Raw genomic sequence first — 25,316 nt, 5'->3', positions numbered from 1 at the left:
GGTCGATTTGTACGTCACGCCCCCATCCACTCTACCCAATCGGCCTTGCGAGGCGCTAGTTTTGATTTGATTTTGCAGCGGCGTAGCGCCGAGGTGAGGGAGGGGCGGGGGTCCCCGGAAGGACCATCGTGAGGCCTGGAGGAGCGCGAGCCTGAGTAAGAGGGGCGGGGGCCGCACACGTCGCGTCACGCGCCTGGCGTCAGTCCCCTTGCCGGGCGGGCGCGCGGGCGCTGTAACCGTTGAAGGGGACGTGGCGGCGGCGCCGAGTTGCGCGTTATTTAGGGTCTGCTCTTGGCGGGGTTCCCGGGCCAGAGCCGATGGGCGGGGCTGCGTGACGTGTCGGTCTCGCTGCTCCCGCTCTGGAGCGGGGCCGGGTGACGTGTCGGTCTCGCTGCTCCCGCTCTGGAGCGGGGCCGGGTTCGTTGGTGTAGGGAGCAGTGGCCCCGCCCGAGGCGTGTGGCCGCCCTGTCCCCTGGGGGCGCGGCTGGGCGGACCTGGAGATCTCACCGAGCTGGGCCGCAAGCGCCTGGCAGCCCGTTCTGACACCGGCCTGTTCACTCAGCCGGGCCCCAGGGACCGGCCTGGCTGAGCTCACAGCGCGACTTGACAACCCCGGGGCGGAGGCCCTGCCCTGGCGGAGCTGTCGTGTTGCACCAGTGTCGGGGCACCTCATTCACACAACGCCTAGTCTAGTCCTCAGGCGGGCTCAGTGGGAGCTTCCTGTTCTTCGCTAGCAAGCAAACCGCGGGGGAGGGGCTTTTATGAACTCAGTAAAAGTAACCACATTTCACAGTACTTCTGAGCAGCTTTTCCATTACCAAAATTTCCAGCGTTTTTAAAAAGGAAACTGGTGATACATCGTTAGAGGAGAGAGGCCCTCCAATTGCATCTAAACCAATGGAACGTTCCTTATTCAAATATTGCTGATTTTAAAACAAGATTCAGGACTAAGATCACTGGGTCTCAAGTGATGAATGTATATTTAGGGGTCCAGCATTTGATGTTCTGCCTTCTCAGCTGCATTGGGGCTTGAATCTGTTCTCACTGTGGTCGGGGGGATAGAAGTAAACCCTTCGTATATGGAGAAGTCTGAGGCCATGTCTACATCTAAAATTTTGCAGCGCTGGTTGTTACAGGTGTATTAGTACAGCTGTATAGGGCCAGCGCTGCAGAGTGGCCACACTTACAGCAACCAGCGCTGCAAGTGGTGTTAGATGTGGCCACACTGCAGCGCTGTTGGGCGGCTTCAAGGGGGGTTCCGGGAACGCGAGAGCAAACCGGGAAAGGCGACCAGCTTCTCCGCGGTTTGCTCTCGCGTTCCCGGAGCCACCCAGCAAACCGCAGGGAAGGAGACCTGCTTGCTCGGGGTTCCGGGACCGAGAGAGCAAACCGGGGAAGGAGACCAGCTTCGCCGCGGTTTGCTCTCCCGTTCCGGAGCCACCCAGCAAACCGCAGAGAAGACCTGCTTGCTCGGGGTTCCGGGAACGAGAGAGCAAACCGGGAAAGGAGATCAGCTTGATTACCAGAGGCTTCCTCCTTCCACGGAGGTCAAGAAAAGCGCTGGTAAGTGTTTACATTGGATTACCAGCGCTGGATCACCAGCGCTGGATCCTCTACACCCGAGACAAAACGGGAGTACGGCCAGCGCTGCAAACAGGGAGTTGCAGCACTGGTGATGCCCTGCAGATGTGTACACCTTCAAAGTTGCAGCGCTGTAACTCCCTCACCAGCGCTGCAACTTTCTGATGTAGACAAGCCCTGAGCAGGAGTTTGTCTCTTGTCTTGAAGTGATGCTGTCTTCTATTTGCAGCTGTAGGAAGGGTATCCTGAACTCTTCTGGGATATATATGAAACTAATGTTTATAACTTTTGAATTCTCAGACTGCTCTGTAAATGGCTTTGCTGCTGAATCTCATAAGGCAACTTCTAGAATACTTTGGTGTACCAGCTGATCAGGTAAACTGATATTACTAGTGCTGATCCATTGGTTTGCTGCTCGAGTTCATGGTTGTCTGGTAAGCATGAGTGAAGATAGGTGAAGGCATGTGTTGTGTTAGATTTCTGTCCATGTGTGCTGGTGGTGAATGAGGGATGTGTGCTGCAGTAAGGGGTAATATGTTCCTGGGATAATAGCATAATTTATACACATACCAGTAACCCTATGTGTACACTTAACTATAGTGGTATAATTATTTTGGTAAACTTCCTTCTGTAGACAAGCCATAAGGCCTATCTGATGATTTTACTTGTCTATTACATTTTGCCTTCATATATTAGCTAGCGTGTAAAGACTTCCAAATAGCAATTAATTCCATATTTTATAGACCCTTATCATGGGAGGTGCTGTGTACATACAGCTGCTATGGATTTCAATAGAGATCACAGGGACTCACCATCTTTGGATCAGGACCATAATGCTAAGAAAACCTCGTGTCAGACTGTTATGCAACTCTTTTTGGTGTGTATTACACTGAAAATGTCCAGCACTAGTTATAGCACCACGAGTTTTAACCTCAAAGAACGTATGTTTGCTCAGCATTTCTCAGATCTATGTGCAGACTTAAATAATGTGGTAGTAAAAATGTCACTACCTGTTCTATAGCACTGTTGCTACTGGTAGAACTGCACTAGTGCTAGACTAACCGTAGGAAAAGTGCTAGTGTAGACAGGGTTACACTGACTAACTTTTGTTTTGGTTTTTTGTTTAAAGTTCACTGGTTTTACAGTAGCCTTTTCTTTTGGCAGTTCATACCAAGGTGGGAAGCTCATATAGACAATAGCAGCATTGGCCATATGATTGAAACATGTCTTCCTTCAACCCCCTTCTCAAGAAGGCACTTTCAGCAGGTACATGCTATCATAAGGAAATGTCAGGTGAAGGTATCTTAAACTTTTTTTATGCTTTCCCCACCTAGTTTTGCTAGCAGTGGTGTGTGTATCGAGATACAGGCTATATTGACTCATTTGTTCTGGGTCGAGCCTTTGTTCTCCAACAGACCTTCTAGATACCCTCCTGTCTAGGAGGGTAGTTAGTTTCATCCCCTATTGATTTTCATGTAGAATGTCCTGGCTCATCACCACGTACACTCCAGAAACTTAAAAACTGGTCTAGGAAGAGAGTTCCTCCTGAGGCCATTTCTGAACCCTTGATCCATTAAGATAGCAAACATTTTTGTAGACCAATCTAAGTATGTAACCGGTCAGATCACGTATGATACGACTTCTTAATGATTTTGAAAAATATAAATTTTTGTTCCATTGAGTTAAAAACCCAGATTTCTTTTGTTTAACTTTTAGATTATATCAGCTTGGCAAAGTAAGGAATATGGATCTACGCGAAGCATTGTTCGTAGACTTGGGACAGTTCTTTCTTTAGAACCTTGTCCAAGACCTCACTTTCAGGTGAGTGGGTTATTGCTACTCTTAACATTTAATTATTTAAGCAAGAAGTCTCATGTTAAATTTAACAGTGGCTTTCCTAATCTTTTTATCTTTCATGATTATGGTATACTGCATCTTTTCTGTTCAATATCTGTCACTTATCTAATACTGAGTCCCTCTTATTTGAGGAAGTTTTATTGTTAACCTCGAATTCTTTACTTTGCAGAGGGCTGACTTCTTTCTTTTCTTTTAGATGGTCCAAGTCCGGAATTCTTTGGATTATGACGAACGAAGTACAACTCCAAACCCTGTAGTTCCTTCTCTTGGTGATATTCTGAGGGTGGTAAATGATGAGGGAGAATCTTTTGCTAGATTTAGGCAAGTAAAGGCTCTGTGCTTATTTTGGTAGGAATGATTCAGGTTCTATAGCCTGTGATATTGGCAATTGTCTAAACCTTTCTGGGCCCTAGCAAAATTGACACTTTAGAAGTTAGCTCTTTCTCTTGATTTTTTCCCCCCCCAGCAATTCTTGTCTACCCTTTAGCTAGCATTATATAGCATACACATAGATTGAAGGAGTCCCAGACTTGGAGTTCTTTCCTCCCTTTATTATACAGTGCCAGGAATGTTCCTGGCACTTGCACATTGTGTTTTCATTCACAAAGCCTTTAGGGGTGGGGTGAATGTTGATGGAATCTAATCCTAACACTCCATGAGATTATCACCTCTCACCTCTTATTTTTGGGTAATGAACACTGTCCCCTTTTTGTATCTTAGAACACTGGGACAGAAGTATTAAAAGGTTCCTGTTAACTCAAAATCAGTCATGTTAAATTTTTGCCCATTGCTGTTACAATAACTGAAAGAAAAGTTTTAAGTCTTTTAAAAGTTTGTTTGCCTTGTGTATAGGCTGTTTCACCATTTCTTCTTTCATTTAATTTTTTTCTGCTTTCTTGCAGTCCAAAAAGAAGATAATTACTAAAATATAATTTGTAAAACAACAAATATTGTTGTGGAACTTGGACAGGCATAGCACAGGAAGTTAGTTTTAACTTTAAAATTATTAATTGACACAAAATTGACCGTGTCCCTTTTAAATGACTTTTATCCAAGGTCACAGAGGAAGTGGATATTTCAGAGCTAGAATATAGTTATGCTTCTTAGTGTGTTCAGACGACTAACCCACAGCTCAATTAACATTTGGTATTTTTATTGGATATTGCAAATCTAGTTTTTATATTACATAGGTTTGTCTTCTTCTGATCTTGTTTGTTGGTGTGAAACTACAAGATAAAGTAGGGAGATCAGAATTGGCTGGTATGTTTTGCTTTTTTGGGGTTAGAAGAAATATTGCAGTTCTAATGCCTCTTCTTACCACAATATTTGAGCTGTTAGTGATGTCACGTTGCCTCTGTACTACAAAAACTGAGAGAATTGCACAAATCATAGAAAAAGAGAATAATTTTTATGATCTGGCAATTTAGTTATTAGAAATGGCTCAAGAGGTGATCATAAGACTTTCTCAGACAGCTACACACAGAGGGTAAGTCTACACTACGGGATTAGTCCGATTTTACATAAACCGGTTTTGTAAAACAGATTGTATAAAGTCGAGTGCACTCGGCCACACTAAGCACATTAATTTGGCGGTCTGCGTCCATGGTCCAAGGCTAGCATCGATTTCCGGAGTGTTGCACTGTGGGTAGCTATTCTGTAGCTATCCCATAGTTCCCGCAGTCTCCCCCGCCCCTTGGAATTCTGGGTTGAGATCCCAGTGCCTGATGGGGCAAAAATCATTGTTGTGGGTGGTTCTGGGTAAATGTCGTCACTCATTCCTTCCTCTGGGAAAACAACGGCAGACCATCATTTCGCACCCTTTTTCCCTGGATTGCCCTGGCAGACGCCATAGCACGGCAACCATGCAGCCCGTTCAGCTTTTTTTTACTGTCACCGTATGTGTACTGGATGCCGCTAACAGAGGCGTTACTGCAGCGCTACACAGCAGCGCTACACAGCAGCATTCATTTGCTTTTGCATGATACAGAGACTGTTATCAGTCGTTCTGTACCATCTGCTACTATCATGGGTGCCCCTGGCTGAGGTCGGCTGGGGGCGCAAAGGCAAAACTGGGAATGACTCCCTGAGTCAATCCTTCCTTTATGGTTTCTAAAAATAGAGTCAGTCCTGCCTAGAATATGGGGCAAGTGTACTAGAGAGCCAGTGATCAGAGAGCACAGCTGCTCTGTGTCAGATTCCGCAGAAATGATGAGCTACATGCCATTCTAGGGGGTGCCCCTGCAACAACCCCACCCGTTGCTTCCCTCCTCCCCTAACCTTCCTGGACTACCGTGGCAGTGTCCCCCCATTTGTCATGAAGTTATAAAGAATGCAGGAATAAGAAACAGTGACTTGTTAGTGAGATAAAATGAGGGGAGGCAGCCTCCCGATGCTATGACAGTCCAGCCAGAACATTAAGCGCTGCGGGGGACAGGAGCCCAGCATCCCGCTGCTATGATAGTCCAGGCAGTACAGAATCTTTTCTTTACATAGGAAAGGGAGGAGGCTGATGGAGCTCAGCCCCCAGTTGCGATGATGAGGACAGTTACCAGCCGTTCTGTACCATCTACTGGGAATGACCAGGAATCATTCCTATTTTTACCCAGGCGCCCCTGGCCAGCCTCACCTGAGGCCAGCCAGGAGCACTCACGGGCTGATGGTGACAACGGATAGCAGTCATATTGTACCGTCTGCCACCGGGGAGGGGAGAAGAGTGGATACTGCTCTTCACTGCTGCAGCATCGCGTCTACCAGCAGCATTCAATAGACATAGGGCGACATTGAAAAAAGTCAAGAAACGATTTCTTTCCCTTTTCTTTCACGTGGTGGGGGGAGGGAGTAAATTGGCGAGCTGTACACTGAACCATGCTGGACAATGTGTTTGAACCTACAGGCACTGGGAGCTCAGCGAAGAATGCAAATACTTTTCGGAGACTGCTGTGGACTGTGGGATAGCTGGAGTCCTCAGTACCCCCTCCCTCCCTCCATGAGCGTCCATTTGATTCTTTGGCTTTCCGTTACGCTTGTCACTCAGCACTGTGTAGCCTGGAGATTTTTTTCAAACAATTTGGCATTTCGTCTTCTGTAACGGAGCTCTGATAGAACAGATTTGTTTCCCCATACAGTATCTCCCGTACAGTCCATGCTGGAGCTCTTTTTGGATTTGGGACTGCATCGCCACCCGTGCTGATCAGAGCTCCACGCTGGGGAAACAGGAAATGTAATTCAAAAGTTCACGGGGCTTTTCCTGTTTACCTGGCCACTGCATCCGAGTTCAGATTGCTGTCCAGAGCGGTCACAGTGGTGCACTGTGGGATACCGCCCGGAGACCAATACTGTCGATTTGCAGCCACATTAACCCTAATCCGATATGGTAATACCGATTTTAGCACTACTCCTCTCCTACTTGGGGAGGAGTACAGAAACCGATTTAAAGAGCCCTTTATATTGATATAAAGGGCCTCGTAGTGTGGACGGGTGCGCCATTAAATCGGTTTAACGCTGCGAAAATCGGTTTAAACGCGTAGTGTAGACCAGGCCAGAGCTATATATGCTATGCAGTAAATGGAACCTAATTGCCAAAGAAAAGAGGAGCTTGTAGCCAGCTTTCATGGCTTATCTCCCCAGTTTCTTGGGTCTTGACTGTGTTATTCTCCAGGCTTCCTCATTCATCAGCCTACTCGTATAGTTTCCCCATTCTAACTGCAAGATGAACTGCAACTCTGGGTCCATGGAATACTTAAAGGGAGCATGCATTGTAATCCAAATTAACTTCTCCTTGTTGAGTAACCTGGAGAGCAAGAGAAAACTGCAGGTAGATCCTGGTAGGGCAGGGAGACAGAAGACAAAATGTTACATGCCTGCCTAAAGCAAAATGATGAATTCCATGGCATCTTGGGAAAAATGCCGGATTCCTTGGCTGGAAAATCCACTGGGCCCTGATTGAGATGAATGAAGCAGGTCACACCATTTTAGGTTTTATTTCAGGCTATCTACTCAAGCAGGTGACACATCAGTTTATATATGTTTAATGTTTTCTAATTATCTGCCATAAGGGCTACAAGGTGTGTCTAGTATTCCACGCAGTGCAGCTGTCTTGTCCCTGAACCCTATGTTTCTGGGGCTACTAACACTCTTGGGAATCCTAGCTGTGTGTGTCTCATCACCTTCTACACCTATTTCACTTCCTTGTTCATGCATCTAAATTTATAGCTGCCCCCTTCCTGATTGTATCTAGGCAGAAAGTGCTCTTTGTCCCCTCTTTTTACAACCCAATTATTCAGCATAACCATTGGGTAATGGTCAATCTCTGCTCCTGGGTAAATTGCCCAAGTATTCTAAATAGCGCATTTTCAAGGGTTTTTTTTTCTTATTGGTGATAAACTTGATAACTTTTAAAAAAAAATGTAATACTTAAAATGCAAAATTCAGTGCTTATAAAACAATGTAATGCAAAATGGCTTGTGAAAGAGATGAAGCTCTTAAACATTAAAACGTAATGTCATTGTCAGTGGTGTTTCATAACTTCAATTTATTGTGCCAATAACTTAAAAAATGCATTTTTAACCTAGTTCTTTTCCCTGTGAGGGGCATGAAATTGTTACTGTTCAGTTGAAACTTTTAAAAGTTACATTTTTATTTTTTAGGGCTGAATCAAGGGGAAAGGAAATAATTACAGTTGACCATGATGTATCTCCAGCTATAGTTTCCTTGCCAACTGTTCTAAAAAGTAGAGCAGAGAAAGAAAATCTTGTGAGTGAAGACGCAATTAAAAAAATTTCTGCACTTGAAAATGAGTTAACCCTTCTTCGTGCACAGATTGCTGCAATTGTTGCAGTGCAAGGATCAAGAAATAGTAATCAATCAGGTACGTTTGTTTTTGTTTATACTAGTCTTTAAACTTTGAGCTTTCCTTTGTTTTATTCCTGTAGTACTTATCCCATGATTTACTTTTTATCTAAATTTCTGTGAATTAAGTGAAAAGTATTTTGAATGCAGGATTGTTTTTGTCTGTCTCTTATATTCATAATTTTTAATTTTTTTTCACTCTCACTTTGTGGACAGCTCATCACCTTCAATGGAGTTGATTTAAATCATCTTTTTTTTTCTGGTGAAGCCCACAAAAGTATGTTTCATTCTGCAGTGTCACCTGGGGGAGTGCCTGGGCCACCAATTTCGATAGCTTCACCCTTTGTGTTATAAGGGTGAGCAAGGAACAAGGCTATATTTAGCCTGCCTAGCACTCTGCAATATAAAAGATTCTTCTGACTTTTTTTTGCTTTTAACATCTAAATTGTTTGTAGCAAGTCTTTATAATGCGGCAGGGGAAAGGCCCTTGGGCTAGAGGGTTTTTCTTGGTCTTGTGGTTTTCTGTACAGGTTTAGCTGAGTTATAAACTGTTAATTACCATTTCCCTTGTACTTAGTACAATTGTAGGTATGCTGCCAAAATAACTGAACAAAACATTCTTAAGAGCTGGACCCATATCTCAACAGCAACACGCTCTGCACTGGGTATGCCTGAGAGCTATTGTATCAATGAGAATTATGCAGGTGGAGGGAGAGACCAGTTGAGGCTTGTTTGTATGCATTATGATATTTTTTAATTATGTGGCCACATATGGCTTTTCCCCAACAGGATCCCTGCCTCGTTCAGTGCACAGGCTGGATGTACAAATGGACAGATTTAAGGTTGCACAGACATCTTAAATCTCAAAATTTAGGAAATGCGAGTGCTTGATTTTGAAACCTAAATAACTTTCGCTTAACAGTTTTTCTTTCTTTTTTGTATGTAATTATTTCTGGTAGCACCATGTTGTGCTAGGTGTTTGACGTTTTAAGAAAAAACAGTCCTTCCCAGATTAGGATCTTGCAATATAGCTCAGACTCCTTGGACTTAGCTTGATCTTCTCAAACTTTCAAATATTAGTAATGTGTTCTCTTAATTAAAAAAATACTTATTTTCTTTGATAGGTTCAGATGTCTTGAATTCATTTGGCATTCCAAGTGGTTCTTTCCCAGTGCCAGCAATGACTTCTACTCCATTATTCACCACACCAGATCACTTTGTAATCCCTCCACCTCCCCCACTTCCCTCTATAGCACCATCTGGCTTTGATGCCAGTAATTCGGCAATTGAACTTATTAAACAACGTCGTGCTGCAAGTAAGACCAGCTCAACAATTGTTGACAAAACTGAACACCAGAAGACCCAGGGTGTTCTTAGTATGATGGATGTTTTGAAGGATATAAACAAAATCCGACTGCGAACTATTGAGAAGTAAGTTGATTTAAATGTAAGCCAAAAATATGCCAACACCACAGTATTTAGGGAGCAGCAGATAACGCTGGGTGAAAACCTGTTTAATGGACAGGTCCTCCTGACAACTGTCTGAGATAATAGAATCATAGGACTGAAAGGATCCTCGAGAGGTCTTTGAGTTCTTCGAGTGATTGCTCATATCCATTCCAGTTAGGTGTGCGTGCCGTGCGTGCACGTTCGTCGGAAGACTTTTTACCCTAGCAACTCCAGTGGGCCGGCAGGTCGCCCCCTAGAGTGGCGCCACCATGGCGCTCGATATATACCCCTGCCGGCCCGCCCGCTCCTCAGTTCCTTCTTATCGCCGTGTCGGTCGTTGGAACTGTGGAGCGCGGCATAGCTGTCTTCCACGTCCCTAGCTCTCCTTCGTTTCACTGTTCTCATAGTTGTAGATAGCTGTAAATTGTAGTTAGTTATTGTTATTTGTAGTATAGCTGTATATACTTATTAGTGGGTTTGGGCTGTAGCCCTTCCCTGCGCCTGGCACCGGGCCCATGCCTGGTTCACCGGGGTTCAAACAGTGCTCAGCCTGCAAAAAGCCGATGCCGACCAGCGATCCCCACGATGCCTGTCTGAAGTGCCTGGGGGAATCGCACATTTCAGACAAGTGCCGCATCTGTAAGGCTTTTAAGCCTCGGACAAAAAAGGAGAGGGACCAGAGGTTAAGGACTTTCCTAATGGAAGCGGCACTTAACCCTGTGGCCCCAACGCAGAGCGCCGGCTCCACGCCGGCACCGGAAAGACGCCCTGGCACTGACCTTCCCTGGCACCGGAACCCGCCGCAAGGCCCTCGACGTCTGTGACTCCATCCTCGCAGACTCGAGCGGAGTGCCAGGCACCTACCTCTGCTGCGGCACCACCAGCAGGGATTCCGTCGACTCCGGGCCCCGGAGGTCCGTCGAGTCTGGTCCCTCCTAGCTCCCCTATAAGATCTGGGGTTGAGATATTGGTCCCTTCGACGCCAGAGACATTCACTTCGGCGTAGGACCTGATTGCTCTCATGGAGCCTACCCAGGCTCAACCCCCGGTACCCCCGGTGCTGGTTATATCTAGAGGTAAGCCTGCGACAATGCGAGCGCCGTCTCCGGACTCGCCCAGCCGGCACCGATCCCCTTCGAGGTCCCGGCACCGTGGATGTTCTCGCTCCAGGTGCCGCTCGCAGTCCCAGCACCGCTCCCCTCGGCGGTACCGGTCGCACTCGTGGCGCTGGTCATCTTCCGGACGGTCTCGCTACTCCCGGCACCGGTCTGGATCGAGTCGCCGCTACCGGCACCGAGACTCCAGGAGCCATTCCCGTCGGCAGTCAACACCCCGGTCGACCTCCCGGCACCGCGCCGGCGATAGGTCCTGGTCCTGATCCCGGCACCGGTACAATTCCCGGTACCAGTCCCTGGCACCGAGAAGATCGTCGACGTCGAGACCGAGAGAGCCCTATCAGCCACGTTCGTCCCCACCATGGCCTTCCCAGCAGCCGTCTGTCTCATCGCAGTCAGACAGCATGTACGCCCTGGACACAGACAGACCCGCGGCCCTCTTCCATGACCCTCCTCCGCAGGATCAGGGACCGCAGCAGTGGGGTTTCTGGACGCCCTGGGCGTACCATCAAGCCCAGGGCCCTCAACACATTCCACCTCAACCGGTGGCATCTGAGCGCAGGGCTCCGGAGGCCTCGTTGTCTCGCCCTCCCCCCTCTCCGGCGGCGGAAGACCGATCTAACCAGCAGGACCCTGAGCTCCCTCCAGAATCAGAGGCGCTGGTACAGACGGAGCCCCCCCGTGGACCCGCTCCTACCAGGGGTCTCCTCGTCGTCCTCCCCCGATGAGGCAGTGGCGGGAACGTCATCCTCCAGTCCTCCCCCACTCGACCTCAGGGCGCACCAGGACCTCCTCAGGCGTGTAGCACAAAACTTGAACTTGCAGGCTGAGGAGGTTTCGGAAATCGAAGATCCGGTGGTGAGCATTCTTTCAGCGGATGCTCCCACCAGAGTCGCCCTTCCCTTCATTAGAACTATTCAAGCCAATGCTAATACCATCTGGCAATCACCAGCCTCCATCCCTCCTGCTGCACGCGGGGTGGCGCGCAAGTATATGGCACCCTCCAAAGGATATGAGTACCTGCATGTCCACCCAACCCTGTGCTCCCTCGTCGTGCAGTCTGTGAACGAGAGGGAGCGCCACGAGCAGCAGGCCCCGGCACAGTGGTCCAAGGAGGCGAGGCGCATGGACCTGCTAGGCTGGAAGGTCTACTCAGCGGGCGCCCTCCAACTCAGGGTCTCTAACCAACAGGCCCTCCTTAGCCGCTATGCCTATAACTCCTGGGTAGCAGCGGATAAGTTTAAGGAGTTGTTGCCTCAGGATGTGCGTCAAGAATTCGCAGCAATTCTTGATGAAGGCAAGAAGGTCACAAGAACTTCATTGCAGGCATCCTTGGACGCGGCAGACTCGGCCGCCAGAACTCTGGCTTTGGGGGTTACAATGCACCGCATCTCCTGGCTACAGCTTTCTGGCCTTCCTCCGGAGCTCCAACACACCATCCAGGACCTCCCGTTTGAAGGTCAGGGCCTGTTTTCAGAGAAGACCGACCCCAGGCTGAAAAGCCTGAAAGACAATAGGGTCATCATGCGCTCTCTAGGGATGCACACGCCCGGGACGCAGCGCAGATCCTTCCGGCCGCAACAGCAATGGCAGCGCCGGCTCTATCCCCAGTACCGCCAGCGGCAAGACTTTAGTAGACGCCGAAGCAGGATATGGCCCGGCGCAGACAATTGGGCAACCAGGGGGGGGCAGAATCAGGGCTCCTCTAAAGCCCACCTGGCCCAAACCTTCGTTTTGAAGGTGCGCCCGAGGACGCTGTACCAGTTTCCCCCACGGATCCATCCCCCCCCGTTTTCCAACTGCCTTTCGTTCTTCCTCCCGGCGTGGACCCAAATAACTTCTGACCGTTGGGTATTACACACTGTGCAAACGGGATACCGTCTGCAATTTATTTCACACCCTCCCTCCCGCCCCCCACCCTCGTCCCTCTTCAGGGACCCCTCTCACGAGCAATTCCTCCTTCAGGAGGTGTGGATGCTCCTCGACAAAGGAGCCATAGAGGCGGTTCCGGAGAATGAGAAGGGCAAAGGGTTTTATTCCTGCTACTTTCTGATCCCTAAGGCCAAGAGAGGCCTCAGACCCATCCTCGACCTGCGGGAACTCAACAAACATATGGTGAAGTTGAAGTTCCGCATGGTATCCCTGGGGACCATTATCCCATCTCTGGATCCTGGAGACTGGTACGTCACCCTCAGCGTGCAGGACGCTTATTTTCATCTAGCCATTTTTCCGCAACACAGGCACTTCCTTCGGTTCATGGTCGACCGCCACCATTATCAATTTGCGGTCCTCCCGTTTAGCCTCTCCACGGCCCCGAGGGTATTCACGAAATGCATGGCTGTCGTCGTCGCATATCTTCGACGCAGTCACATACACACATTCCCATACCTCGACGACTGGCTGATTCGAGGCACGTCAGAGTCGCAGGTCCGCAACCACGTCCGCAAGATCAGCAGACTCTTTGGAGCTTTGGGCCTCATGATCAATGTGGACAAGTCCACTCTGCTCCCCACGCAGAGGATAGAGTTCATCGGGGCCATTCTAGACTCCACCTTGGCCAGGGCCGTTCTGCTGCTGTCCAGGTTCCAGACGCTGTCGGCCATCATTCGGCATCCACAGACGGCTCCCTTGACCTCTATAAGGACGTGCCTAACCCTCTTAGGCCACATGGCGGCCTGCACCTTTGTAACGGGTTATGCGCAGCTTCGCATGAGGCCCCTCCAGTCCTGGCTTATCACACAATACCGTTCGGCCAGGCATCTGCTGGACGCGGTTATCACCATCCCCCAGGAGGTATTGGATTCCCTCCGGTGGTGGCTAGACCAGTCCGTAGTGTGTGCGGGGCTCCCGTTTCATCCGCCCCAACCCTCGGTATCCCTAACAACGGATGCCTCAGACCTGGGCTGGGGGGCCCACCTCGGAACACTGAGGACGCAGGGCCAGTGGTCTACTCAGGAAGTGGCTCTCCACATCAACATACGGGAGTTGAGAGCAGTCCGCCTTGCTTGCCAAGCGTTCTCCCATCAGCTTCAAGGTTGCTGTGTCTCGGTATTCACCGACAACACGACAACCATGTACTATATCAACAAGCAAGGCGGCACGAGATCCTCTCCCCTATGTCAGGAGGCAATGTGACTCTGGGACTTTTGTATAGCCCAACTCCAATTCACCTCATGGCTTCCTTTCTCCCTGGAGTGCGGAACACGCTAGCAGACCGTTCTGAGCAGATCCTTCCTTTTGCACGAATGGTCCACTTCGCCCCGGACGTCACGCCCTCTCACCTTCCAAGGGTGGGGTTGTCCCGGCTGGATCTCTTCGCGTACCGATGGGAACAGGACATGCCAGATGTTCTGCTCCTTTCAAGGGACTGGGACACCACGGTCCGGGTTAGCAGACTTGCCTTCCTTATTCCCGTGGACGACGCAACTGCTCTATGCGTTCCCTCCGTTCCCGCTTATCCACAAGGTCCTTCTGAAGTGGTGCGCAGGAACAGGGCCGCCTTAATTATGATAGCTCCAGCGTGGCCCAGGACAACATTGGGTATCGATTGTTGCTGTACCTGTCTCTGGCTGACCCAGTCCCCCTGCCCCTTTACCTGACTGCTCACCCAGGACCACGGCCAGGCTCCGTCACCGGACTTCAGTCTCTACACCTCACGGCTTGGCCTCCTGCAGTGGCTGACCCAGGTCGGAACTACGGTTGCTCTACCCTGGTACGTCAACTACTACTGGGCAGCAGGAAACCTTCCACTAGAGTGACGTACTCGGCCAAGTGGAAGCGTTTCTCCTGTTGGTGCACGGAGAGAGGTTCCCTCCCTATGGAGGTTTCTATTGCCAGTATTCTCGATTACATCTGGTCCCTCAAGCAGCAGGGCCTGGCGATATCGTCCCTTCGGGTTCACCTGGTGGCTATCTCCACCTTTCATCCAGGGGGAGATGGCTGTTCGGTTTTCTCTCACCCTATGGTGACTAGATTCCTGAAAGGACTAGAACGTGTCTACCCCCAGGTTCGACCCCCTGCTCCTACCTGGGATCTCAACCTGGTTCTGACTCGGCTCATGGGCCCTCCATTTGAGCCGTTAGCGACTTGCTCCCTGCTCTCTCTCTCTCCTGGAAGACTGCTTTCCTGGTGGCCATCACCTCAGCCAGATGGGTGTCAGAACTCCGGGCCCTCATGGTAGATCCCCTGTATACGGTCTTCCATAAAGACAAGGTGCAGCTGAGGCCACACCCAGCCTTTCTCCCCAAGGTGGTCTCAGCCTTTCACGTCAACCAGGAGATCTTTCTCCCCATCTTCTTCCCAAAGCCCCATTCGTCCCGCAGGGAGCAACAACTCCACTCGCTTGATGTCCGCCGGGCACTCGCGTTTTATGTGGAAAGGACCAAACCGTTCCGCAAATCCCCCCAGCTCTTCGTGGCAGTAGCAGACCGAATCAAAGGACTACCCATTTCCTCACAGAGGATCTCCTCGTGGGTGACGTCCTGTATCAGGACCTGTTATGACTTGGCTCACACCCCTACAGGCCATGTGACTGCGCACTCCACCAGGGCACAAGCATCATCGATGGCTTTCCTCACCCGCGTGCCCATCTAGGAGATTTGTAGGGCGGCGACCTGGTTCTCCGTCCACACCTTCGCTTCCCATTATGCCCTGGTCCAGCAGTCCAGAGATGACGCGGCCTTCGGCTCTGCAGTGCTCCATGCCGCGACTTCTCACTCCGACCCCACCGCCCAGGTAAGGCTTGGGATTCATCTAACTGGAATGGATATGAGCAATCACTCGAAGGAGAAAAGACGGTTACTCACCTTTTGTAATGGTTGTTCTTCGAGATGTGTTGCTCATATCCATTCCACACCCGCCCTCCTTCCCCACTGTCTGAGTAGCCGGCAAGAAGGAACTGAGGAGCGGGCGGGCCGGCAGGGGTATATATCGAGCGCCATGGCGGCGCCACTCTAGGGGGCGACCTGCCAGCCCACTGGAGTTGCTAGGGTAAAAAGTCTTCCGACGAACGTGCACGTGCGGCGCGCACACCTAACTGGAATGGATATGAGCAACACATCTCAAAGAACAACAGTTACAAAGGTGAGTAATCGTCTTTTCCCTTCACTCAAGGCAGGGCTAAGTATTATCTGACTATCCCTGACAGGTGTTTGTCTAACCTACTCTTAAAAATCTCCAATGATAGAGATTCCACAACCTCCCCAGGCAATTTATTCCAGCGCTTAACTACCCTGACAGGAAGTTTTTCCTAATGTACAACATAAACTGCCCTTGCTGCAATTTAAGCCCATTGCTTCTTACCCTATCCTCAGAGGTTAAGAACAATTTTTCTCCCTCCTCCTTGTAACAACTTTTTATGTACTTGAAAACTGTTATCCTATTCCCATTCTGTCTTCTCTTCTCCAGACTAACCAAACCAGTTTTTTTTTCCAATCTTTCCTCATAAGTCATGTTTTCTAGACCTTTAATCATTTTTGTTGCTCTTCTCTGGTTTCTCCAATTTGTCCACATCTTTCCTGAAATGTGGTGCCCAGAACAGCAGACACTACTCCAGTTGAGGCTTAATCAGCACAGAGTAGAGCGGAAGAATTACTTTTTGTCTTGCTTACAGCATTCATGCTAATATATCCCAGAATAATGTTTGCTTTTTTTCCAAAACAGTGTTGCATTGTTGACTCATTTAGTTTGTGATCCATTCTGACCCCCAGATCCCTCTCTGCAGTACTGCTCCTTAGGCAGTCACTTCCCATTTTGTATATATGCAACTGATTGTTCCTTCCTAAGTGGAGTAGTTTGCATTTGTCCTTATTGAATTTCATCCTGTTTACTTCAGACCATTTTTCTAGTTTTGTCCAGATCATTTTGAATTTTAATCCTATCCTCCAAAGCACTTGCATCTGCTCCCAGCTTGGTATTGTCTGTAAACTTTATAAGTGTACTCTCTGTGCCATTATCTAATTCATTGATGAAGATATTGAACAGAACTGGACCCAGAACTGATCCCTGTGTCATATACCCTACCAGCCTGACTGTGAACCAGTGATAACTACTCACTGGGAACGGTTTTCCAACCAATTATGCACTCACGTTGTAGTAGCTCCATCTAGGTTGTATTTCCCTAGTTTATGAGAAGGTCATGTAAGACAATATCAAAAGCCTTATTAAAGTCAAGGTATACCACATCTTCTGCTTCTCCCCCCACAAGACTTGTTAGGCATGTAGTTTGTCATTTAACACTTTCCTAAGGATACATCTTACACAGCAAAACCTCCCCTCCCCCACATGGCAGTGATTCTCACACCAGTGTCGTCTGACTCAGGCTCTGCACTATGGAGCATTTAAAAATAGAAGTGTAGATGCTCCTGCTCAGGCTGGAGCTATGCTCTGAGACACTCCTTCCTTGTGTGTCTCAGAGCCTGGGCTCCAGCCGGAGTGGAATCTCTAGTCTGCTTTTATAGCCCTGAACCACACGGCTCCCGAGCTGCCCAGTCGACATGGGATCTGACACTAACTGCCACTGTTTTGGTGGGGGGGGGGGTTGTCATATAGATGTACCCTGAGAGATTTTGAACAAGCAATTTTTCCCTCAAGGAGTGCTGCATCTTCACTGCTAGAGTATCAAGTGAAATATACAATACAAACATACAAAAGCAAAGCATTGTCTAATTTAAAACTGTAGTCTCTTGCATAGGTCGGTCAATCTTTTGTCTCCTGTTTGGTTTTTTTGTGATTGGGGCTATTTGGAGTTCACTTACAAAATCAGCTAAACATGCAGGAAAACAGATCTGAACAAACAAACTTTTGAGTTCATTGTAAAAGGACAACTCCTGGGGAAATATTGGAAAAGTAACAGTACATCCAAAATACATTAATTCTAACTTTGAAGTTTTCAGTTAAAATATACACATGCATTATAAATGTTTGAAGATTTTACTGAACCTAGACCAAAGTCCTTTAGTTTGGTACAAATAATTTTTAATTTTTATATGGTTTTGGTCAAAATGCTAAACTTATGTGATTACAAAACATATAATTATTAAATATTTGTGTGACTGATATCCTGTGTTCAGAGCCAAACTGCTCTTTTAGATGTGATACACAGGAAACTAAATAAACACATTTACTGAGCTGGAATAAAAATATACTCTAAGGAAGTAGGATAATGTCTGTTTAGAGATCACTATTGAGGAAAAAATTTAGTGTGTGTATATTTATATATATATATATATATATACATATACATATACATATATATATACATATATATATAGGATGAAATCCTGGCCCAAGTCAATGAGTGTTGTCAGTTGGGCCAGGATTTCACCGAGCATATTGTACCAAGTGTTTATTAAAAGGCCCTTTTTAAAAAATGTGGGTTTAAATTTCGTATTTGGAAATAACTGGCACAAATAATTGTGGGCAGATTTTCTAGTACAGCAGATTTTAATAAGGCTTTACGTGTCTTCAGTATGTGATTTCACCACATAAGTACTAGGGGCCAGATTTACAAAGGTGTTTAGGCTCCTAAAGAGGCAGTTAGAAGCCTATGCCCAACATTTCATCACCACTAACATTCTCAAAACTACTGCTCAGTTGCTGCCTAACCCTGTAGGCACCTAAATCCCTTAAGGATCTACGTTTCTGTTGGTAGGTGTGCTCAAACTGCCTGAGCCCTGACACTGCCCTGCATCAACTGAGCTTCTGGGAGCCCTCTTGCACACCTAACCCCAGCGGGATTCTCACATTAGGTGTGTTTTCCCCCGCCACCTCCCATCAGCTCACTTGGAGGGCTTGATCTGGTAGGTGTGTGCTGAGCACACCTAACCTACACAAAAGGCAGCCAGGGGCAAGCAGATCAGGAATTTTTCTGTCTGGCTGACTGATTCGGAATGCCCAGTGGTTTGGGCACACACCTGGGATGTGAAAAACCTGGGTTCAAGTCCCTGGTCCAAATCAGGCAGAGTGGGGATTTGAACTTGAGTTTCCAGTACAACAAGGTGAGTTCCCCAACCACTGGCCTTTTGGCTGTGGGTGTGGAGAAATGTCTGATATTTCACAGGAGAGGGTTGACCTCATTCAAGAGCCTAACTCCAAGAGATGGTTCACTACAGAGAATCCCAAGCAGAGATTGGAGCCTTCCTTTGGCCAGTCATTCTGGCATGTGAGGCCCAGGTCATGAGGGTTAGACTCCTAATTCCCTTTGTGCATCTGGGCCCAAAGCCCCATTACTTTCCTTGGTATTTCACTTCTGGCTAGCTTAGGCATCTCCCTGCTCAGCTTGCTGGCTTCTGAGAATCCCTTTCTTACTATATAACTCTCCTATACAATGCGTGGGGAGCTTAACTTTGCTGTAAATTTCACTCGGTGGCAGGATGCCTAGAAGTTAGTCATTGCAATGTCTAAAGTCCCTTTCTAGTTCCAAATGCTATAAATTAAACTTTCAATTCCATTTGCAAACCTGCAATCTTTGAGCACGAACTTGTGGGCAGAGCTGAGGTACTCTGAAAAATCAGGGCTGATTTACTCAGTGCTTTGGATTAATAAATAATGACTGGGCTTTCAAATAGATATTCTAATAGTGTTTCTAACTTCACATTTGGAAGTTCAGATGCACACTTGAGAACAAAACCAACCACTGATGTATCTGTGCCCAATTTAGCATCCAGTTGCTGGTTGTAGATATTTTGTTGAAGTGTCCTTGTTTGCAAATGGGCCCTTATGTGGTTAACTGGATGAACATATATATATTTGCAAGTTTAATTTTTAACAGACCATATTACTTTACAATAATAAAGTCTTTTGAGAAACTTCACAGCTTTTTGTTGATCTTTATAAAAACTCATGAAGATCCAGTGTTTTAACTGAAAACAAATAGGGACAGTGAAGTACTTTGTGAGCAGTAAATTAGCTTTTTTCCCCCTGATTCATAGATTCTGAGGCCAGAAGGGATCATTGTGACAGATCATAATTGATATGGCAGTATCTGGTAGTACAATGGAGACTTCTTTTTAAAATTGTATTTTTATAGGCCTGCCACAATATTCTAATACCTGAATAAGGAAATAATATCAGAAGTATTATGAACAACATAAGTATTTGCTGTGACTGTAGGCAAGGATTTTTTCTCACTATTGTTGCATTTACTTTTATTCATGTTTGATCATGGTAAGCCATTTTAGAATACAACAAGCTATATTACTTGCTAAGTTATGTTTCTATAACCTGAATGGTATGTGAAACTGGTCTAGGGTCTAGATCACACTAGGATAATATAATTATTCTCCAGGACCAGCATTAAGTTTTCATGTGCTTAACACAGTTTGTCTTTGCTCTTTGTAGGTCACCTGGTGGTACACCTCTTCCTAAGACAAGGAAAAGGCGGAGTTCACAGTGGGATCCAGCAGCTCTCCTAGCTCAGGCTCTAAAGCAGAAATTTGCACATCAAAATGGCAATGATTCATTGGACAAAGAAAACAGATCTTGTGACAACTCTCCCTTTTCCAGTCCAGAAGCCCCTCTGGTAAGCTCTTATTTACTCTCTCACTTCCCAAAAAACCCAGACAAAAATCCCTCATCATGCTTTTCATCACGTACACACAAGTATTAGGCTATCAGGGAATGTTGGTCATCTCGAGATGCTGGAATCATGGAAAAACCAGTGAGTGAGTGGCAAGGCTTGTCAGTGGAATTAACTATCATGGAACACTGAAGAGAAGAGAGTGGAACTGTGAACTGATAGCGGCTTAGTTTGTTAAAATCTTAAAATTTGTGGAAAATGGGCAAAACATCTGATTTGACTAGAGGAAAGCTTGACTAGCTCTTATTTTTTTTCAGTCCTCAGGGTTGATTTCACTAAGTGCCTGTTTATTATTCTTAGTGTAAAAGTGAAAGCTGAAATCAATACTGTGAAAGCTAGTTGGTTACCAAACATGTACATTTGTGACTCTACATACATATCGTCAAAGGAAGTGATAGAAATCAAGTGACTAACTTGACTGAAGTAATAAAACAGAATTCCTTCTAAAGTTAAATATACTCATTGTCAAGTGGCAAGATAGAGAAGACTCATGTTCTGATAAAAATGGAGAATCTTTTCCTGCAAGGTCTTTGGAAGGTTTTATTCAGTGTCAAAGTTGCTCTTGAAGTGGAAGAGTAGATTACATCAGTCTGAGTGAGACGTTAACAATGAACATAATAGAACATAGTAGCAATGATCATTTGATTACTTCACAGTTCACCAGCATCTGCTTCATTCAAGAGCAATTTCTGTTAATCTTTAACACCCCCAAAAAGGCAAAGATCAGCCAGTGATTACCTTTAAGTTGTTTATGGCAAAGTCTAGAACTTGATAAGAAAGTTGCAGCTGCCTTATGCTATCACCATTATCTTCTATCTAGCACAAAAGGAACACCTGATATAACCAACTGAAGTTCTTTGCCTTGAATGTACTCTTCTGGACTGATTTAAGTTTCTATGTATGCTACTAGATGCTCCAAGTGAGAGAGAATAAAAGAGCTAAAAGAATCAACACTTCTATTTAAACAAGATAATTGATCAAACATGAGAAATGACCTGATAATGACTACAAGCATGCATATATTGAAAGTGTTCCTCATTAGCATTACTGATTTTTCATCTTTAAAAACCAAGAATGTAGAGAGATGTCTGACAAACCTATGTCATTTGCTCAAAAAATTAAAATACAGTGAAAGATTAGAGATTTCTGGGGGGAGAGAAAGAGACACAGACACACAGGCCCTCCATGCTGGGTAAAGGGGCTACAGTCGTGTAAAAAATCATCATTCTCCTGCAGCAGGAAGTGTGGAAGATGGCCGTAAGCCTTACCGTAGGACCACTGGTAAGTACTGGCAATAGGAGCTGTGCTGTAGGTAGGAGGGCTGTGTTGGGGGGAGTGCTGCACAGATTCTGAGCAATATTTCTGCCCATAAAGCAGCCTGCAGAGGTTAATATAACTTAGCCAAGCCCGCAGGGGGCTTTGTGTTATGTCAGGGCCTGTCTAGCCACTGGAATAGCTCAAGATTAGGAGGGCACAAAAGTGTGTTAAACCCAGTATAGTTGCTCCACCACCTTCTGCCCTCTTTTGGCCTGCAAATTCTGTGCAGTGCCTCTTAGAGGTGCATTACAGAATCTCACCTTTAATGTATTGGTGTTCAGCATCCTTATTTTAAATCTCATTTTGAAAAATATCTAACACAGTTCCAAGTATGTTGTGGAACATCAGAAATTCTGTTGCAGCCACCATCATATTCATGGTTGGCTGACTGAAGAAAGGGTTGATGTTCCACTTTTCGAGTGAAGCTAAGTCGTCTCAGGAAGACTGTCTGTCTATATTTGTCTTCTACCATAAAAGTGTGTGTTTTGAAATTTGTACTGAAAATGAGGAAAATTTAATATCAAAATAGTCTGCATTTTACACAATTGTACAGCTAAGTGTTAAATTTATAAACAATTAACAAGATTAGAGATACAATGGTTGCAGTCTCAATAAAATTTAGGATGATTAAATAAAATAAAAACTGGAACTACAAAGACGAAATCTGCATTTTATTTCTGAGATACTACAGGTCCCTTCCATTAAGTCAGTGGTTCTCAAACTTTAGTATTGGTGACCCCTTTCACATAGCAAGCCACTGAGTGTGACCCCCTTTATACATTCAAAACACTTTTTTATGTATTTAACACTATTATAAATGTTGGAGGCAAAGCAGGGTTTGGGGTGGAGGCTGAGAGCTCACGACCCCCTCAGGGGTCCCAACTCCCAGTTTGAGAACCCCTGCATTAAGTAATCAACATGATTGATCCCAAATACAAAAGTCACAGAACTGGTTGATCCCAGAAAAGGTTGTGTCGAATTGTTGGAAAACTGTGAAAGTAAGTTAATGGAAGACAATTGAACTCAATTTGTCAACTTTTAAGACCTGTTGTCCAACCAGCTTGTCTATCAACTGCTTGTGTGTGAGGGGGCACACATCTGCACTGCTCTATTCAAAAAATTTTTGCTGCTAAAAAAGCAAATAAGTTGTTGAGTTTATCTATATCTAAAGTCAGACACAAAAGCAATGGTAGGCCAATTTGATTTAGACTGGGGACTTCAACCTTTTTGTTTTTAACAATGTGAATGTTCTTTTGTGTTTTGAGTAAATACACATATGAAAGTGATTGTTCATGTATATTGTTTCAACTTCACAAAACATTTATGGGTTTCATTTTTCCCCAGCTGGGGAAAACTCCAACAGCCCTTCCACCCTGCAGTATCTTCATGCTGAAAATTTTATTCTTTCCCTGTTGAGTATTCTTAGACATTTTATTGAATTTAAATTATTTTGATTTTTTTCTTTTAGGTTGGACGTTACATTTTGAAGCCAAACTCAAAGAACAGCCTCATAAAAGCTGAGGAAGTAACACAGATGTCAACAGCAAAAGCAAGGGTACATACTTAACTGATGGCGCTGTGTGGAAAAGCCCAACAACTGGCATGCTTATGAGCGGCAGGACCATTTCAGGAACAATTTCATAAAATGTGTACACTGGGATACTGCTCCCATGCCCCAGGAGCTATGGTTTATAAAACTACCTCTTTTGATTTGAGTGTCCCAATAGCCAAGCTTGTCAGTGTGTTGTCTGCTTATAAAAAATTCTTTATTGGCATTTATTACTTTATAGCTGCAGACCAGAATATGTGCAGATAACTATTTAGATACTCTGAATGGGAAGCAGATCATATAAAAAAGACTGGATGTTTCTCTGTGTGGAGGCTGAAGTGTACATGGGAGTGTGGAAACAAAATATTAATAGCTCAAGAAATTAAGTTTTAAGTGAAGCAAGTATGTACTATGTAATCAATAATAATATTGTCCCTCACTGAGAAGGTAGCAGGTCTCTCTGAGCTTCATCATAGCTTCCTAAAGCAACTCAGTATTCCATGTGCAAATAATCTCTTAACTTATTCTGGATCAACAGAGAAGTCCTCCTTACCATGTAGTGATGGTACTTGCCTTGTTTTAATTAAGTCAGATATGAACTGTGTGTTAACTGCCTGCAATGAGAAAAATTTATGTTCTGTAGCAAAAAAGGGCTCTGGAGAGACTTCTGCTTTCACAGGCATAGTCTAAAATCATTATGTAAATAAACATTCATTGACTATGGTGTCTTTCCCTTTTGCGTCCATATTTTAGGTCAACATTTTGTTGTTTTGTACATAGTTTATAAAATAAATTTCTCTTTTGTCAGTGAAGGTGTTGTCCTGTACATCATTTGCAAATTCATTGTTTAGGTTTTTTTTTATTTTTTGTGTTGCCACAGTTTTAAAAGATTTGGTCAACTATTAGAGGGCTAATGGCCAATGAAAAGAAGAAAAGTATATCTAAAATATAATCTGTCTTTCCTACCAGAATATTGGGGGAGGGAACCTATTAGTCATAAATTCAATAAGGTATGCTTGGTATTTATAAAGTGGGAGTTTTTTGTCTGCAGATATGCCAGTGCTAGTCTTCAGTTCCCAAGTGGACTTAGTTCCCCTTGTTTCTGTGCTTCACCCAGCTTCTGCCTCACTAGCCTGTGTAGGGTGAGCAGACCTCTGCTTCATAGTTAGAAGAGGCAGGAGGCCCATAAATCTTACATTTCAGTTCCTGAACGAAGACAGAGTTCTTCCCTGCAAACTCAACCTGCCAGTGCTGCAGTGCCCAGGGGTGTCTCTCTGAGCTCAAGAAGACCTCTCAAATGCATTCAGAGCAGAGAGGGACCCCTGTTGTCTGGGAAGAGAGACATGGACTGTCTAGCACCACTCACTAAATCCAGTGACTGGAGGCAGAAGAGCTTCCTCAAAAGAATCAATGAAGCCATGCAGAAGAACTTGATGTTAGAGCCTTCAGTGCCACATTGACATAGAGAACAGATAGATGAGTATACTGTGTCCATGGGGAAGAAATTACCAGCACCATCTACCTCTGCACCAGTACATCCATCACAGTCTGCCCCAGTCCTCTATTTGTTGAAACCTTGTGATCAAAACATTTCTCCTGGCAGTGGCTATTAAGTAGAAGAGGCTACAGATCCATCAGTGCAGATATTCTTTGATTAGTATTTCACAGCTCCAAAAGGCTCATTTGTATCTGCCCTGAAACTTAAGAGCCTGAGTTTCCATTATTAGAGACTTCTAGTTCTGTACCATCAAAATCTCTTCCTCAAGAAGTATCTAATACCTATAATGAAAGTTCTCATCAACATAACAGTGGGACTGAGTATAGAAGCCATACTCTATTTTTAAAATCTTCAGTTATTACCTCATCAATGGAGGAGTTTCAGTCTTCTGACTCTCACTCTTCTTCAAATTTCATCCCACTACCTAAGAGGAGAGTAAATCAGAAAAAAAAAAAAATCAGAAGGCAGTACACAAGAACCTTATTCTATTTGCTTTCCCCAAAATTAGGTGTATATGTCTCACCT

The 25,316-nt window shown here is 45.7% G+C and overlaps 1 protein-coding gene across 6 annotated transcripts; it reads left to right on the top strand.

The window, feature by feature from the left end:
* MTFR2 (mitochondrial fission regulator 2) lies at positions 1–24,306 on the top strand. 6 transcript variants are annotated; one of them, XM_030556387.1, is made up of 9 exons: positions 1–155; positions 1,882–1,956; positions 2,746–2,880; positions 3,298–3,402; positions 3,635–3,759; positions 8,085–8,305; positions 9,411–9,717; positions 20,190–20,370; positions 23,213–24,304. In XM_030556387.1, exons 2-9 carry the CDS (start codon positions 1,894–1,896, stop codon positions 23,309–23,311), a joined length of 1,236 nt encoding a protein of 411 aa, XP_030412247.1. In that variant the 5' UTR covers positions 1–155; positions 1,882–1,893; the 3' UTR covers positions 23,312–24,304. The 6 variants fall into 6 exon arrangements, with proteins under 6 accessions (XP_030412247.1, XP_030412251.1, XP_030412250.1 ...); XM_030556390.1 differs by having other exon boundaries at positions 6–155; positions 2,746–2,847; positions 23,213–24,302; XM_030556389.1 differs by lacking the exon at positions 1–155 and adding an exon at positions 235–283.
* Positions 24,307–25,316: the final 1,010 nt, after the last annotated feature.

This window comes from Gopherus evgoodei, chromosome 3 (assembly GCF_007399415.2).
Source record: "Gopherus evgoodei ecotype Sinaloan lineage chromosome 3, rGopEvg1_v1.p, whole genome shotgun sequence".
Classification (NCBI taxonomy): Eukaryota; Metazoa; Chordata; order Testudines; family Testudinidae; genus Gopherus; species Gopherus evgoodei.
The sequence above is the reverse complement of the archived record's forward strand: the minus strand, read 5'-3'. Positions and strand labels throughout refer to the sequence as shown.